The sequence below is a fragment of the Cololabis saira genome, chromosome 5 (genome assembly GCF_033807715.1).
Source record: "Cololabis saira isolate AMF1-May2022 chromosome 5, fColSai1.1, whole genome shotgun sequence".
Lineage (NCBI taxonomy): Eukaryota > Metazoa > Chordata > Actinopteri > Beloniformes > Belonidae > Cololabis > Cololabis saira.
Window position 1 is genome coordinate 39,147,285 of NC_084591.1, and position 16,100 is coordinate 39,163,384.

At 41.9% G+C, this 16,100-nt stretch overlaps 2 protein-coding genes across 2 annotated transcripts in view; both read right to left on the reverse strand.

The window, feature by feature from the left end:
• Window positions 1–1,321: 1,321 nt before the first annotated feature.
• LOC133444769 (histone H3-like centromeric protein A) lies at window positions 1,322–10,445 on the reverse strand. The gene is made up of 5 exons (XM_061722666.1): window positions 10,355–10,445; window positions 9,064–9,201; window positions 8,671–8,792; window positions 5,725–5,799; window positions 1,322–1,627 (listed from the first exon to the last, which is right to left on the reverse strand). The coding sequence occupies exons 2-5, from the start codon at window positions 9,179–9,181 to the stop codon at window positions 1,499–1,501; spliced, it is 444 nt and encodes a 147-aa protein (XP_061578650.1). The 5' UTR covers window positions 9,182–9,201; window positions 10,355–10,445; the 3' UTR covers window positions 1,322–1,498.
• Window positions 10,446–11,903: 1,458 nt separating this feature from the next.
• The window catches only part of LOC133444898 (uncharacterized), a 7,686-nt gene continuing 3,489 nt past the window's right edge, over window positions 11,904–16,100 (reverse strand). The window contains exon 3 of the mRNA XM_061722791.1: window positions 11,904–12,271. The gene's annotated coding sequence lies outside the window, so the exon portion shown is untranslated. The remainder of the gene's footprint in view (window positions 12,272–16,100) is intronic.

Here is a 16,100-nt window from a genome sequence, read left to right on the forward strand (position 1 = left end):
CACTTGCTCCGTGACATAATTTGCTTCCTGCCACTCCAGTGTTGTTTTACATTGCATCTTAGCCCCACTGGCTTACACAGTATCTCCACATATAGTTCTCTGTGATTTATGGACAATTCTCTTTCCCGTCAGTTGAGGGTGTTGAGATTTTGAGTCTGTCTTGCATCTTTCAGTCTTTCTGTCTTGCATCAGTGCAAGACAGAGCGTTTCCATAAGTCTTTTATCCCAATGGCAGTCAGACATTTTAACAGTTCCATGTAGTTTTTACTGTTGTTTTTGCTGTCATTATCTAGTGACAGTCACATGACATTACTGCAAAAAAAAGCACGTTGTGGACAGGTGTCTTTTATACTGATAACAAGTTAAAACAGGTGCTATTAATACAGGTAACGAGTGGAGGACAGAGGAGCCTTTTAAAGAAGAAGTTACAGGTGTGTGAAAGCCAGAAATCTTGCTTGTTTGTAGGTGATAAAATACTTATTTTACAGAGGAATTTACCAATTAATTCAGTAAAAATCCTACAATGTGATTTCCTGGACTCTTTCCCCCCATTCTGTCTCCCATAGTTGAATTGAACCTATGATGAAAATGACAGGCCTCATCTTTTTAAGTGTGCAGAACTTGTACAATTTGGTGTCTGACTAAATACTTTATTGCCCCACTGTGGGGCTACCTTTTTACCTGGTCTCATGGACACAAGGCAAGGGCTCCCTCATTCTGGGAACATGTTCCTTTTGTCCTCCATAACCACACATTTATGAATTTTAAAGAAATTTAGAATAAATCTGTTCAGTTACCAAGCCAACTTCCCAGTGAAGGCGTTCAAACACCATCTTCGGTTCTTGAAATCAAAAAGCGAAACATATACATAATTTTAACTGTGAAAAGATACTTTGCTTTCAAAAGTATCCCAGTTCCCATTATTTACAGCAGACTGGCTTTAACAACTATATATTTTCCTCTGGATTTGACCTCTGACTTCCAGGGGACAGTACCAGTGGACGCAGCAGAACCTGCCTCAGAACAGCACTGGGCAGAAATACAACCAGCCAGAGGAACAAAGCCGGCCAAGGCAGCGGTTCTGGTTTTTTATCAACAGCAGGGAAGAAGGATGGCACCGATCTTGTGATTGATTCAGCATGTTCTATAAGTTCAGCCCAGAATGGGAGGAGTTTCAGGCCTGTTTCAGAAGAGAGGATTTATGAGGTGGATGGATATCAGGCTACACAAACAACACCGACCAGGACATTAATGAAAATGACATTTTAGCAAAATAACTAAATTGCACATTTATTAGAAAAAAAAAAAAAACATACACATTTTATGAACTTTGAGAAATTCTGTGCAAAGTAAAATATACAAATGTAGCATACATGTAACGGAACAATTAAATACAATTAAAACAAAAACAAAATAAGTTCACTTACAACAATATGTACACAAACTGTTTCATGGAATAAAGATTATGTAACGAATCTTTGTCCTTCAGGAACGGTTTTTACAAATTATCCACTCCCCGAATCCTTCTGGCCAGTTGAATGTCCCGTGGAAAGAGGGTGACCCTTTTCGCATGGATGGCACACAGGTTGGCGTCTGAAAACAGCAAAACCATGAAGGCCTCTGCAGCCTGGAGGGACAAAGGGAAGTGTGACTAAAGCAAAGTCATTTGATCTTGAAGTTTCCCCCCTCACAAGACAGTAGGGTCCACTGGCCTTTAGCGGTCATTCTGCAGCAGTTCTGAGCAGTTTCTCTACGGCAGGGGTAGGCAACCCTGGTCCTCGAGTGCCACTGTCCTGCATGTATTAAGCCGGGCATACACTGTGCGATTATCGGCTCGTTTTGAGCCGATTTTCCAGTCGTGCGACTTTTTTTTGATCAGCCCCGATTTTGACCCAATCGTTGCTCGTGCCTCATGCAGTGTACGTGGGGTAACGACGAGAGATTAACACCTCACGACGAGCTCCCGATCACAAATCGTGAGGTCACAAGAAAATCAAGCATGTTTGAAATCCTGGTCGCTCCTCGTGAAGGCATTGCACAGTTGAAGCAGCTGCGACCCGATTTGCCTCATCCTTTCGCAGAGAGCATGCGCAATCTCTGATGTCACGTCAAAAACTATTATTTGCAGTTTAAGTGTTGCAAATTCACATTACAAATCATGTTTTAATAGCAAAAAAAGGACGCATTTCCACGTATGGTGCGGGTCGCCGCGTTCCCTGCGCCGTAGGCTCTGCGTTGGTGTAACGCGGAACCATAAATCAGCCTTTAGTGTGTGCGCTGTCTGCTGAACTCTTTTTTCTCTTCTCATTTTGCTGGGACGCCGGGTTCCTCCGCCGAGACACAACTTTTGCGGTAGGCGTTCCTTGTTGTGTCAAAAAATGATGCGCAGTGCCCACCCAATCAGAAACGGTACAGATATTTTGGGATTTTTTTTAAATATATATGTATGTATATATATATAAAATTATAAAAAATAAAGCATCCCCCCTTTGATCAGGTGGGCAGGACGCACGTTTGGGTTGGATCAGCCTACCCCTGCCCCAAAACCGGCCTCAAGTTCCAGTACACGGAGGTCCGACGGGAGGATTATGATCGTATAGTGTGAGCAGACGGGTCGCATCCGAGCATCGGCTCGTACAGTGTGAGAACATAAATCGTGGGCTCTGAACTTTTGAACTCCGCGATCTAGTCGTGCAGTGTGAGATGGGGCAGTCTCATAGGATTTAAAATATCGCACAGTGTATGCCCGGCTTTAGATGCTACCCTGCTTTAACACACCTGATTCTAATTAATCATAGTCATCAGCTTGTCATCCAGGGCTGCACAATTCTGTTGATGACACAGGTACTTTTATCACGGTTGCCTACCCCTGCTCTACGGTGTGAACGTAAAGACGGACGACACACAGAAAGCAAAGAGATGGAAATAATAACAGAAGATAGTTTCTGTGTTTTTATATGCTCATTCTGGTTCCTTTCTCAGGCAAAGAATGAGAAAAGACTAGCCACACTTGAAAGGGTAGAAAGAACAAAGCTGAACGTCATCTGCTTACAGCGCTGAGCCAGCATCGTGACCTGCCCAGCAACTGTGTATGTTCATGCACCTTCAATGGTAGGAGTCTATGAGGGAACACATCGTAATCAAGGTAGAATGTTCAGTTTGTTGTTGTATGTAATGGAAGTCACAGCAGCCATCGGGAAGGTCTCTGGCTCTGTCTGCATAAGCAACTCAAACACTTCACAGATGCTACGCGCTGCTGCTGACGGCCGGTGGCGTGTTTAACACGTTGCACGTCTGCAGCTGTTGGGTGACTTCACATCTAAGTTACAACAAGAGAACAAGGTACGAGGTGATATCACCGCGATGAGGTAAAACACAAATGGCGCTTTTACACTAGTACCTACTCAGCCCGACTCGACACGCCTCGTCTCGACTTGCCCTCGTTTATTTTCAATACCCATATCAGAAGTAGGATTGGAGCGAAGCTGCTGTGACGGATTTGATTGTGTGATCTAAACGAAGAAGACAACAACACTAACGATGTAGAAGATGGAGTAGATGATATATGTGCTGCTGGGTCTGTGGGTTGTGTTCGATACAAAGTTAAAAAAATGAGAGTGAGAGAAGCTTCAAGCGGCGATGCTTTTTATAAAAATTTTGTTTGTCTCGGCGCTGCTGAACAGTCTGTTGGCAGCTGCGAGCAGCTATGAAGTGACAGAGCTCCTGGTAGATCAGGTCGTTCCTTATCGCCCGTCTACATCCCTTTTTAATTCTCTCCTCAGCCACCAGGTTTATGAACACAGGGATTAAAGCAAAAAAAAATCCCAGGACAGAAAGTTTTCAGACCCCCCCCGGTGGTTTAAATTTAGTCATTTCAACCATCAGGGGGAAGGATAGGTTGCAAATTTGGATTACAAGGTACAGTTAAGACCCATTGGCTTAGCAGTTAGTTATTTAGCAACATGTAAGTACCTTTAGTGTAGAACATTTTAACTTTCTTACTCTTATGTTTAAAATATCCCTGATGGTCAATAACAAGTGAAGCCTCATTAAACTGAGCTGCAAAGGGAAGAAAAACAAGCACAAAAATACTGTAACAACCCCCCCACTCCCCTCTACTCCCTCACGGTGTTACAAACTTTAACATTAGTCACATTTAAACACGCATCCATTTCCACAGGTGTGGTGATTGTAGTTGTTATACAACCTTTAAAAAGGAACAAGCAGTACACTTACACTTAGCTCCCAGGCTAACTAAGCTGGCTACCACCAAACTGCCCCTTTAACTCTCATTTAACTGCCCTGATTCTCCCTGATAGACACACCGGTGACAGGTACAAGGCTGTCCCGTCGTGGGGGGGGGTGAATGAATGAGGGGGTGAATGAATGAGGGGGTGAATGAACAGGAATATCCCTCTCTATCGTGGCGGAGCAGGCGCCGAGCCTGAAGCTGCTGTCACGCAACCACTGACATTGCTGAATAATCTCTCGAATATAACCCAGCTGGAGCTTGAAAACAACATTTTAAAAAGATATTTAAAAAAATAAAATAAAAACATACAACAAATACCAGTTTGGGGTCGAGAAACAGCCGAAACCGGCGACGGTGGGAACATTCTTCGCGGCAGATGCGCATGTAAGCCTGATTTATGGTTCTGCGTTAAATCGACGGCGTAGGCTACGGCGTAGGGTACGCGGTGACGTACGACGTACGCCGTAGGCTATTAGGTGTCAGGTTACGTGCATCTAAAACCAGAGGAGAACTTTACTGTGTGTGCACAGCCAACAGCTGATTGAATGCAGTGGGCGCCGTTCGACAAGTCACCGCGGCGCTACAGACACCCCGGTGTTCATATTTTTTGTCGGATTTGCGCTGATCTCATAAAAATATATCCAAAAAAAATCCCCAGGACGGAAATCCGTACACAGTACGGAGAACTTTAATCCCTGTGAACATCTGCACCTTAGAGTTGGATCATGAAACAGACTTTTGCGCTCCCATTGCCTGTTGAATAAAATGAACAAGAAGCCGTGAGTCGCTCTTTCGCTGATTTCCGCCTCCTGACTTAGACGTCTGATGCCCCCCCGGTTTAGTGTGATGACGTCAAATACAGGGCCGACTCAGCTGCTTAGAACCTCGGCAGAGTAGTTACAGAAAAAGTATCTACTCGGCACGCCTCCACCCGCCTCCACCCCTATTCCACTCGTGGAAAAGCGCAAAACCGAGGCGAGTCGAGTCGGGCTGAGTAGGTACTAGTGTAAAAGCACCAAAAGAGGAAACCCGTGAAACAAGGGAGACGCCGCAGTCACCAGGACACAAAGAGCCAAACCACAGTTAAAGACGACAGCTACGTTTCCCATCTTGTGCACACACATCTTTCATGACTCATTTCCTTCTTCAGACCATTTTCAAACCACGACTCCTGGTACGCGTGTGGTTAAATCCTGTTTCCAGCAGGTGTTTTTATTGCAGAGACCAGATGGATAAACAAGTGGCTGTCAGATCCTGAAGTGTGGCTGTTGAAAATCAGTCACCAATAGCAAAATCACTAATTAGTGCTTCCAGCACTAATTATTTTCTGCATCGTTGGACCTTTTACTAAAGTAAGACCAAAGCAGAACCATAAAAATGAACTAACTCAGTAAAGGAAAAGCGGTATGAGGTGAAGGGGAAAAGATCTCAAATACACAGTAAGTTAGTAGTTCACTGATGAAGGTTCGTACCTCCTGCAGGGCCATAAGAGCATAGACCTGCCATCGCAGTTGTTCCCTGGAAAGTTGTTGGCAAATTTCCCGGACCTGTGATGAGAGGAGGAACAAAGAGCAGGTCTCAGTTTACAGAGGTGAAAAAAAAACGTAAGAGCAGGAAAATGTGCTTTTTTTTTTAAAAGATTTTAAATAATTCGGGGTTGTACACTTTCTTCCAGGTCAAATTCAAGCACCTCCAAGGTCCATTTTCAAATCTTTCCAGCACTTTACTAGAACTGTAAAAAACCCGACACGCTTACATAAATATTTGTACAAAAAAACAAAAAAACAAAGATTGTTTCACTATTTTTCCGTTCAAAAGGATTCTGATATAGAGAATCACAACGTTGTTCTCTGCAACTTTACTTAGAGAAAAGTCACAAATTATCAGAACTTTGTGTAAAACTGATCACATTCAAATCAATTGTATTCGTATTACAATATAAGTTGTCTCTAGGTTCTTTCCAGAGACCAGAACATGACCCCCGAGCAATTATTACGTAAACAATGGCCGGTAAAAACTACCCTCTGGGAGGGAAGAAACCTGGATGGTAAAATATCATTTGTATTTAGGGGATACATGTTCTGTCAGATGGAGAAACAGAAATAGCTTCAAGACAAACTCTCTGCTCTCGTAATCCATGTATGTTAAAGGAGCTTGAGGCTCCTTTTAAGAAATGAGACTCTCTAGCGCCACCGTCACCATGACGGCCGCCGGGGGTACTGCAGCCAACAGTGAAGCCAGCAAGGGAGAACGCGGAGAACGCGCATGCAGCGTCATGTGACGTCACATCCGCAGCCCAGCGCGGGAAATTCCGGTCACAATTGCAGCACATTTTGCAGCACACAGCCTGTTCAAGGCAACGGAGAGATACACTAGAGGGCTCATTCTTTTTGGTTTGGAACACTTCATCTGACATTATTACTAGAAAACGTATACAAATCTTTTTCATAAATCCTGCCTCAATCCTGCCTCATGCTCCTTTAAGTTTTCCTCAACTTTCATTCAACTGTAAAAATAATTAAGACATTTTCAGATCAGCCTCCTCTGATTCGGTCTTGACCTCATGTCTGGGACACCCTTCCCGTCACAGATAACCACCTCAGAACAACACGCGAGTCAAACCCACCAACGTTCCCAAGAACCCCAGACAAAACTCGAGGAGCTGCAGATTACAGCAAACTTTTCAGTTGTATTTTTAACCTTCTTCTTACTTAGCTCATGCATGAAAATTATTGAGCATCGCCACATCAGCTTCCTCAGTTATTCTGCAATTCAGCCGGTGACGAGCATAAACAGGTATCCAGGCATGCCAGGGTTGCCAACCTCAACCATGCTTCAGCGTTCATGTGACCTGGGAGCTCAAACTGTCTGTGTGAAAAGTTGTTCGTCTTGTTGGAGGAGGCTGCTCTCATATTTCTTGTCTTGTGCGTGTTTGGCATGTGCTGTGAATCGTAATAAAAATCTCCCAGTGCAGTTATGTCCAGCAGTTTTCTTTGATGTTGGTGTGAAACACGCAAAAACAGAGACATTTTCACGTCAGGCCCCTCAAACTACCACATTTGTCCACCCTGTAAGTCAATTCTTCAGATACACATTTACAGTAATGCAACGTTTAAAACATCCAGCATTTTTAAGTGCTTTATCTAAAATTCAAGCACTTTAACGCTTGAAAAACACAACATTGAAATTCATCATTTTCAAGGATTTCAAGCACCAACACAAACTCTGAAAGTATAATTTAAGCCAACTCAGTATAAAAATTTCATCACATTCAAGTCCTCTTGATACGACAGAGTGAAGCAGATCTATAGCTTCAAAAGTATTGCACTTGACGGTGAAAAAAGACTATTCGGAACAATGTTTTGTGCAGGATTGTTTTGAATCTGATAACAGCATCAGTAGGACCTACTGGTGTGGCAAATAAGGGCACATACACTAAAAAAAGAAAAGAAAGAAGCAATACTGTAACTTCCTGTTCTGATTCAGCAGGTAGACTAGAGTGACGCGGCTGAGCTGTGGGACTGAGCTAACGAGCTGGCATTAAATTATGCTCGCAGTATAAAGCTACTTCACTCAGGAAAACCCCACCACCAAAACTCTGACGTGCTCTTTATACAAAGCAGCCATGAATGTTGCTAAAAAAAACAACACGAGACAGCTTTTAAAGCAGACACCCAAAAGGCCCGTTGCCAGATGTGGTAACAGTTTGGAGCTAGTGCAAAACTTGCTTTTCCACCTCTGGCCAGAAAGGAGGCAGAGGTTCAGAGCCAGGAAACCTGGAGCTGCTTGGGCCCCATAAATGTTAAAGAAACAGCTACGTCAAGGGTGAGGAAGAGGGATGGGGGGGTTACTTTACCAACCGAGACACTGGGACCACCGTCTGTGTCAACCTAATGAAGAAATTACAGAAATGGGATCAAAGAGCGGACACCGCGATCAGCCATCAGTGGAGGACACCGTTTCCTTGATGACAGCAGGGGAGAACGTTCCTCAGGCTTCTGCAGAAAAGACGCTTCCCAACAGCCCTTTTCCCGGGAATTTAAAACAGCGCTTCCATATCAGCCCTGCAGGAGGCGTCTCTCACAGCGACAGCTTAACACAGAGGTCAACATGTGTGTTTGCATGGCCATTAATGTTTGTTGCTGGGTGTTTCAGCTTCTCACGCTGGCGTTTATGGACCCCACTCAAAACAGCAGGTACCAATCCTGCCTCTAGCAGCACTCATAAATACAGCCAAGGTTTGGAGATGCTGGGGGACAAGGCAACCACCATCTCAAAGACACTGGTTTTTGGGAAAACACTTGTCTGTTTCCACCGTTAATCTGTCTCTTCTACAGAAACTGAGAGTCGAGTAAAGGGAGGTCCAACGCAGTGACATGATTCTGTGTATGTAGAAAAGAGTACAAATTCTCACTCACCAGGCGGGAGAAGGGTTTTTTGTGGATCAGGAGATCGGTGCTCTTCTGGTATTTACGGATCTCCATCAAGGCCCTGGTTCCTGGTCTGAACCTTCTCTTTTTTGGAGATGCAAGAGGCCTCTCTGAAAGGCACCAATGTTTGAATTACTCAAAGGGCAGTTTGGAATATTTAAAACAAAAAAACAAAAACTGGTCTGATTACCATCTTCTCCGTTTCACCACATTTATGGTCAATACTACTAGCAACCTTTGGCATTTCTGTCCAACAACACTACAAATAAAAACTCTGAGATTAAATAAAAAATTTAAGGTCAAACTATCTAAAAAAAAAAGTGACATTAATCTGCACTAATCATATGTCCAAATGTTAATCCTGCTACGTAAGCTGCTCACCTGGAGCCCTTTTCTTAGGGGACTTGGGTGTAGAAGTGGACGTAGACGGCCCCGAAACACGACGGCGAGGGGTTGTGCCCTTCCGACGGTGGGCAGATGTATCAGGAGTAGGACGCATGGTGTCTGAGATGAAGAGTGCTGCAGAACAGATCACATGATCATTTTCACCTGTATTACAGCTACCAGTCATCCACGACCAAAGATGCCATTTATCATTTAAAGTAAGAAGCCTGATTTTTTTTTTAACAAATGTATTTATTTAAACAAGCAGGCTCTGGTCATTGAGGACCTGCAGGTTAGTACACATTTAAGAGATGTACGCATCTTAATTTTAGTTAGCATTTCCTTTTTTTTCTTCTTCTTTCTCTTTTAGATTTCCTAAAAAAAACAACTGAATTTTATTGAGAAGAATTTAAATACCCATATTTCCATTTGGGCTTTTGAATCTAATCTCAGACAGAAACTGCTGACACTAAACTGAATGGCTCTGTAAAGGTGTACTCAACCAGTACACTGACAACACTGCTGAGGTCATTTAATAATCAGTTTCTCTGATTGACGGGTCCATAGGGAGAAAATAGAGGTGAAAAATGTTCTCATTGGTAATGTGCTGATCACACCCTGCAATTATGTCATCTAACTACAATCTTTGCTCTGTTAATTATTGTGTGTTTGGTTCTTTTTTTAAAGCACTGTTGTGTGTGTCTGCCTCATATTTTGCTTTGCTAGTCTCTAAACACTAATAACTACAGAAATTAAACCACAGCCAATGAGATTTTTTGATTTATTTGTCCCTATACACTTCTCAAAGGGTGGCTTATTTGAGAAGTGGCCACTTTAATGTCTACAAATGCTCCCTGTTTTGATTTTAGGGTGCCTCCGTCGCTTGAAGAGCTAAAAGTGATGCAACATCAAAGCTAGAAGGGTAACACGTTCTGCGACACATAATAGGTCAATAAATATAAAACAATTAAATAAAACCGTAAGCTTAAATGCATTTTCAAACATCACAATACGAGTTTGACTTTTGTCAATCAGCTTAAGGACATTGTAAAGTGTTTATCTTGAAGCACACATGCTTTTTTTAACCGAACACACATAAATGTAATAGATATAAAGCAGAAATAACGTAGCAAGTACAAGGGAAGCTACATGGCTTCCTGCTGCTTCACAACAGAAAATAGTAGTTTCGGTTTGGTAAATAAAGACAAGCTACATGACGGCATTAAGATTTAACCCATTCATTAGTATTTAAATGTTTCACAGTTTAATAATAAAAATATAAATATACCTGTGAAAGATATGACCAATTTGAATGTCGTTTCAGCTCTTTTAGTACGACCAGCGTCTTTAACTACAACAGGCTGATATTCAAACGTCGCTGCTTCTCCGGCTCATCCAATCAACGTAGAGGAGGGGGGCGGGACTGTTGAGGCCCCGCCCCTTCGGTCTGCTGGCCACACGGCCACAACACGCATGCGCCAAACCTTTGCCCCAACAAACAGCAACAAACGCAAACTGGATAGGAGGAAAACCAGGATCGAACACATACACACACACACACACACACACACACACACACACACACACACACACACACACACACACACACACACACACACACACACACACACACACAAATATATATGTATATATAAAAGTTTGGGCACCCCTGATCATTTTCAAGATTTTCCTTTATAAATTATTGATTGTTGAGATCAGCAATTTCAGTTAACTGAAAAAAACGTAACTTGAATATAGCAGACAAACCACCACCAAATTTTACTTCTTACGCCATGCATAACTTTTTATGTCCCAGTAACTAAATTTTATTTTGATCAGTCCGGTCCACAGCACCTTATTCCAAAATTAAGCTGACTTGTCCAAATGTGCTTTAGCAGACCTAAAGCGATTCTGTTTGTGCCTGTCGCATAGGCTACAGCATTTTCTTGTGCAAAGTGCGCTGAATAGTTGAACGATGCGCAGTGACACCATCTGCAGCAAGATCTTTGGTCTGTTCATCTGTAGGGCTTTGGAGCTGGTCTGTGGTTTAAATTTGACTGTTCTCACCATCCTTCTCCTCTGTTTATCTGAGATTTATCTTGGCCTGCCACTCCAGGCCTCAACTAGAACTGTGCCTGTGGTCTTCCATTTTCTCACTATGTTCCTCACAGTGGAAACTGACAGCTGAAATCTCTGAGTTAGTTTTTTGTATCCTTCCCCTAAACCATGATGTTGAACAATCTTTGTTTTTTCAGGTCATTCAACAGTTGTTTTGAGGCTCCCATGTGTTGCCACTCTTCAGAGAAGATGCAACGAGGAGAACAACTTGCAACTTGTCACCCTAAATACCCTTTCTCATGATTGGCTTTACCTGTGTATATAGGTCAAGGGTCAATGATCTTACGAAACACATTTTTTGTTCCAATAATCAGTGCTAAAGGTATTCAAATCAATAAAACAACAAGGGTACCCAAATTTGTGCACCTGCCTACTTTTGTTTAAGTAATTACTGCACACTTTCTGTGAATCCTATAAACTTAATTTCACTTCTCAAATATCACTGTGTTTGTCTGCCATATGATATATTTAACTGAAAATCTTGAAATTGATTAGGGGTGCCCAAACTTTTTCATACCCCTGTATATATGTATATATATATATATAACATTTTTAATTATATAATTATTTTTTTTACAATATATTATGCAAATTATTAGAAAATGTTCAGTAATCCCAATCCATTCATCAATATTACTCATTCAAACTGAAAAAAGTGGAATACAGGTCCCTAAGACTTTTGCACAGTATTTTGATTTATTTATATACAACAGACAGATAGTGTCTCTGGGCACTCTCCAGAGACCCACAACATAACCCCCGAGCAATAATTACATAAACATAACATAAACACTGGCAGGTAAAAACTCCCCATAATGGGAGAAAAGCTTTAAGCCAAATAGTGGCAAGGAGAAAGTCCCCTTCAGGAGGGAAGAAACTTTGAGCAGGGCCTGGATCATAAGGGGGGACCCTCCTGCCGGAGGCCAGCTGGACAGAGCAGGAAAAGAGAAAACAGACTGAGAACAGAGAAACGAGAGGCACAGACACAATGGCTAACTGGTGCACTACAAGGATGACGTAGACAGCAGACACTGAGGTGGTCAGAGGGCGGGACTGAGGGTCAGCATGCAGCTACTGAAGCTCTGGCCTGCAAACATGCACAGAAGAGAAAAAAGGAAAGGGCAGAACAGTACAACAAATTACATTTGGATCAGCGGGAGCCTATTCAGCTTTTACTTGGACATCTAGCCTAGAAGATACAAACACGTGTATTAGTTTTTCAGCATCACTCTGCGAAAGGATGTTCCTAATCTTTGTGATATTATGGAGATGGATCCTGTGTGTGTATTGTAAGGCAATATTCACCAAAGTGGTATGGGCAGCGGGTGTGTGAACCGATGGCTTTGGGGAGGCAGTGTGTGCATAGTGGGAGGCCCCGCTTTTTGCTGCATGCGGCTATATTTTATATTGTTCTGTTTTTTTGTGTTTAATGTTAAATCGACCAATCTCGAGTCGTTGAAACTTGTTTTTACACTTTTCTTTCCAAGAAAGCCCAATTACCTACATTTTAGTGGATTTCTTTGTGTCCTCCAACATTTTCAGATCCAATATTTAACCATGAGCTGTCCTTCCTCTACTTGGACATAGTAGCACTCGTACTAAACCTTACTGTACAAATCTGAGCATCAGAGAGATCAGAGATCACAGCTTTTGGCCGCTAAACCATATGTTCTGTGTACATAATCTATTTATGTCTGGATTAACACATATAAAAACCATTTTTTTTTTATCTGTTCCCCATACTAACTCTGTCAGACCTTTCCTGCTTTTCTCCACTGTTTCCTAAATCCCTAGATGTAAATCGAGCCAAAAGCCAGATTATTTTCATATAGTGCCATCCTCCTGCCATCGCTGGGAATTTTAAACCCCATCTTATTCCTAGTTTCTGCATATGATTTATCCTTCCTTCTGTATACTTTACATTCCTTCCCCTCAACCAAGCCCCCTCTACCAAAGATACACTTTCTCACCCCTAAAGGTCTATGTTTGAGCATCTCACTGATCATAACCAAGATAAATTGCTGATTAATCAATTCTTCTAGGGTCATTGAGTACACATGTGATATACTTTTTTTTTTACATTCATATTTTAACTTGAAAAGTCCTTCCACTTAAGAAACGCATAGCCAACAAAAATATTTTTCATTCAATCAATATTTTTCCTCAATATGTCAACAATTACCACTGACTAGTGTGGTTCAGCATGTCATTTATGTGTATTTTAATATCCACTCTGTCAGTGTTGTTACTCATAGACAATTAAGGGGAATTACATAACACTCATTTCACTGGTGTAGATTGTAAATAATACCCATCTAATTCAATTCTCTCCTTCTGGTTTATCCTCTTGACTGTGAATCCATGAAATCTTGAGTGAAGATCTGGAGCACACCCAGGAAACCACCAAACATCCAAGCGTGCACTCTTTTTTTTTTTTTTTTATATTTTTTTTATCCCCGATTTTTTACCCATTTCATCACCCAGTGCTCATACCTAGACAGTCCTGGGCATTGCTCCCCTCTGCCAACCCAAGGAGGGCCCTACACTGGGTGGGCTCAGGTCTCCTTCTTAACCTGAGGAGTGATGGACCGCTTCTTTTCACCAGACAGGGTGGGGTTTCAAGCGTGCACTCTTAAGATCATTTTGGATCACCAATCAGCCAAACAAGAGTATCTGAAGAATATCACTTTGAAAGATGAAACCAGTAATTCAGTAAAAGCTGAAACTTGTTCCATCTGGTCTCACCAGTACCTCCTGAAACCTTCAGCCTAGTTCTGTCTTCTTCTTGTTATAGTCTTTCTAGATTTTTTTTGTGCTAAATTATCCAAAGATACTGACATATCTAATGCATATATATTTGAATATGAAATGCTTGAGTTTTTTTTTCTATATGACAAAAGAAAAAAAAGACATGAGCAATATGTTCAATACCCTTTTGAATCAGTTTTTTCCCCATTTACATAGCGGTGTATGTGCATGTATAACACCTTAACACAAAAGTAAATACATGTGTACAATAAGAAATCAAATGTTATGAGAGAAATATTCTAAATGAGATAAATAAACTGTTGCACATTAATGTTACAATCCCATCAGGCCTTGGTGAACCAGTCATCACCTGGTGGTACACGTCATGCATTTGCTTCTCCCTTTCATGATGGTTCCAGCTCCATCTCTTCGTCCTGCTCACTGGATTTCTGGTGTCTGATACTTTCACTTAGCAGCTTATCTTTAGGGGCCATCTTCCTGACGTATTCTTGGATCTTTATCGATCCCCGGATGGTCTTGTCTTGACATCAGCTGCCTCCATCTCTTCCAGTGGTCACACTACACCTGGGGTACCTGGATTATTGGCTGGCATACATGTTAATGGCCCAAATCTTTATTTTGCCTATTCATATGGCTCTTCAGGATCTGCCTTTCTCTCTGCAGGTATGTTGATGCTGATATGTTGCCCTCTGGTGGTCCAACCCCTCCAGCTGTTACCATTTTGCACTTCTTTGATACCGTATAGTGTATTTATGCAGCCCAAATGCCTTTCCAGTATCAATGCTGTACATGGTGAGGTGGACCAGTGAGTCCATGTCTCACTGATTGCTCTGCTTCACAACCAGCATCTATAACCAGTCTTCGCACTGATCTGACTGAGAGGGTTTAGGCCCATGCAGAGCAGCAGTGGAGACAAAGGATCTCCTCGGTATATACTGCACTTGATGGTTACTTGTGCAATTGGCTTTTAGCTGGCCTCTAGAGGAGTTTTCAATAGCTCCACTGAGTTTTTGACAAATGCTCTCAGTATCGTTGTTATTACACCCACAAGTTGTTGTTCTGTTGTAGGTGGAGATTGCATTGCACGATGAGTGAGAGTACATATACAATTATTGATATACCTGGGGGGAATGTGGTCAATAACCTATTACAATGCAAGAAGTGAAATTAAACTAAAAAATGGCAAGGAAGTCATTTTGAAAAACGTGCAGAGGTTAAAGTCCCATAGTACCTGAAATAAGAGAAGATAGTGTTTCTTTAATGTAATAAAAGATGGCAACCTGTACTGGGTCAGTCCTGAAGTGATGCAGAACTACTTGGGTGCATTTTAATAAAACTAAAAAATAGTGTTTAAAAAGGTGTAAGCCATTTCATCTTATTCCCCACTAAACACCACAAGTTAATTAAGATGATTAATGGAAAATGTCCTGCTTTGAAATAGAAACATGCACGTTATTGAATATTAAAAGCAGCCATTATAGTAGCCTATAATGCAAAAGTTCCTATTAGATGTACAGCTTCATCCCTTCCAGGGGCACGCCTTTCTCTTGTCCTCCTCTTTGCTTGGGCAGCTTTGTTTTTTTCTTCTCCTGACTGTCCTCATTCCCAGCTGGAACCTGTTCCTTGCTGACTTTGTCTTGTTGGAGGATGATTTGTCTAAACAGAGACCAGTTGCTCAATGTATTCAAACAGCAAGTGTGAGGCGGCAATAATTTGGCCATGTCCCTCGCTGAGCTCATATGTTTGGCCTGCCATTGTTCCGCTCCAGCCTTTTTAGTTACGGCTGGGTTGATGCTTTCCTGTGTCCTCGTCAGACACTGGGCTAATCACATCCCTGAGATGGAAGTTCCTCTCTCTGCTGACATAATGGTTGAATGATCTCAAATAGCTACACACTCTCCCAGGCTGTACTTACATAAATGTACGTCATATTGTAATAAACAATGCTTGTTTTGCCCTCTTCGCATCTTGTGCAGAGGAAAGAAGAAATCTGGAAGGCTGTTGATGGAGTGCTTCATTTTTAATTCTGTGTGTTCCTACTTTAGTCTTGGCCTATCATCGTGTTTTGTGTCATAAAATCTTTTACATGCTATTTGAACTCTGTTTATAATTTTCTCTCTTTAAATACAAGAAGAATCACTGTTTAT

What these genes read in the sequence shown, in the direction of transcription:
- LOC133444769 (XM_061722666.1), bottom strand. Translation starts at nt 9,181, where the DNA reads ATGCGTCCTACTCCTGATACATCTGCCCACCGTCGGAAGGGCACAACC. An exon ending in CCCTAAGAAAAGGGCTCCAG is followed by an intron (nt 8,793 to 9,063) that starts GTGAGCAGCTTA and finishes GGTGCCTTTCAG; the next exon opens with AGAGGCCTCTTGCATCTCCA. An exon ending in CTCTTATGGCCCTGCAGGAG is followed by an intron (nt 1,628 to 5,724) that starts GTACGAACCTTC and finishes TTGTCCCTCCAG; the next exon opens with GCTGCAGAGGCCTTCATGGT.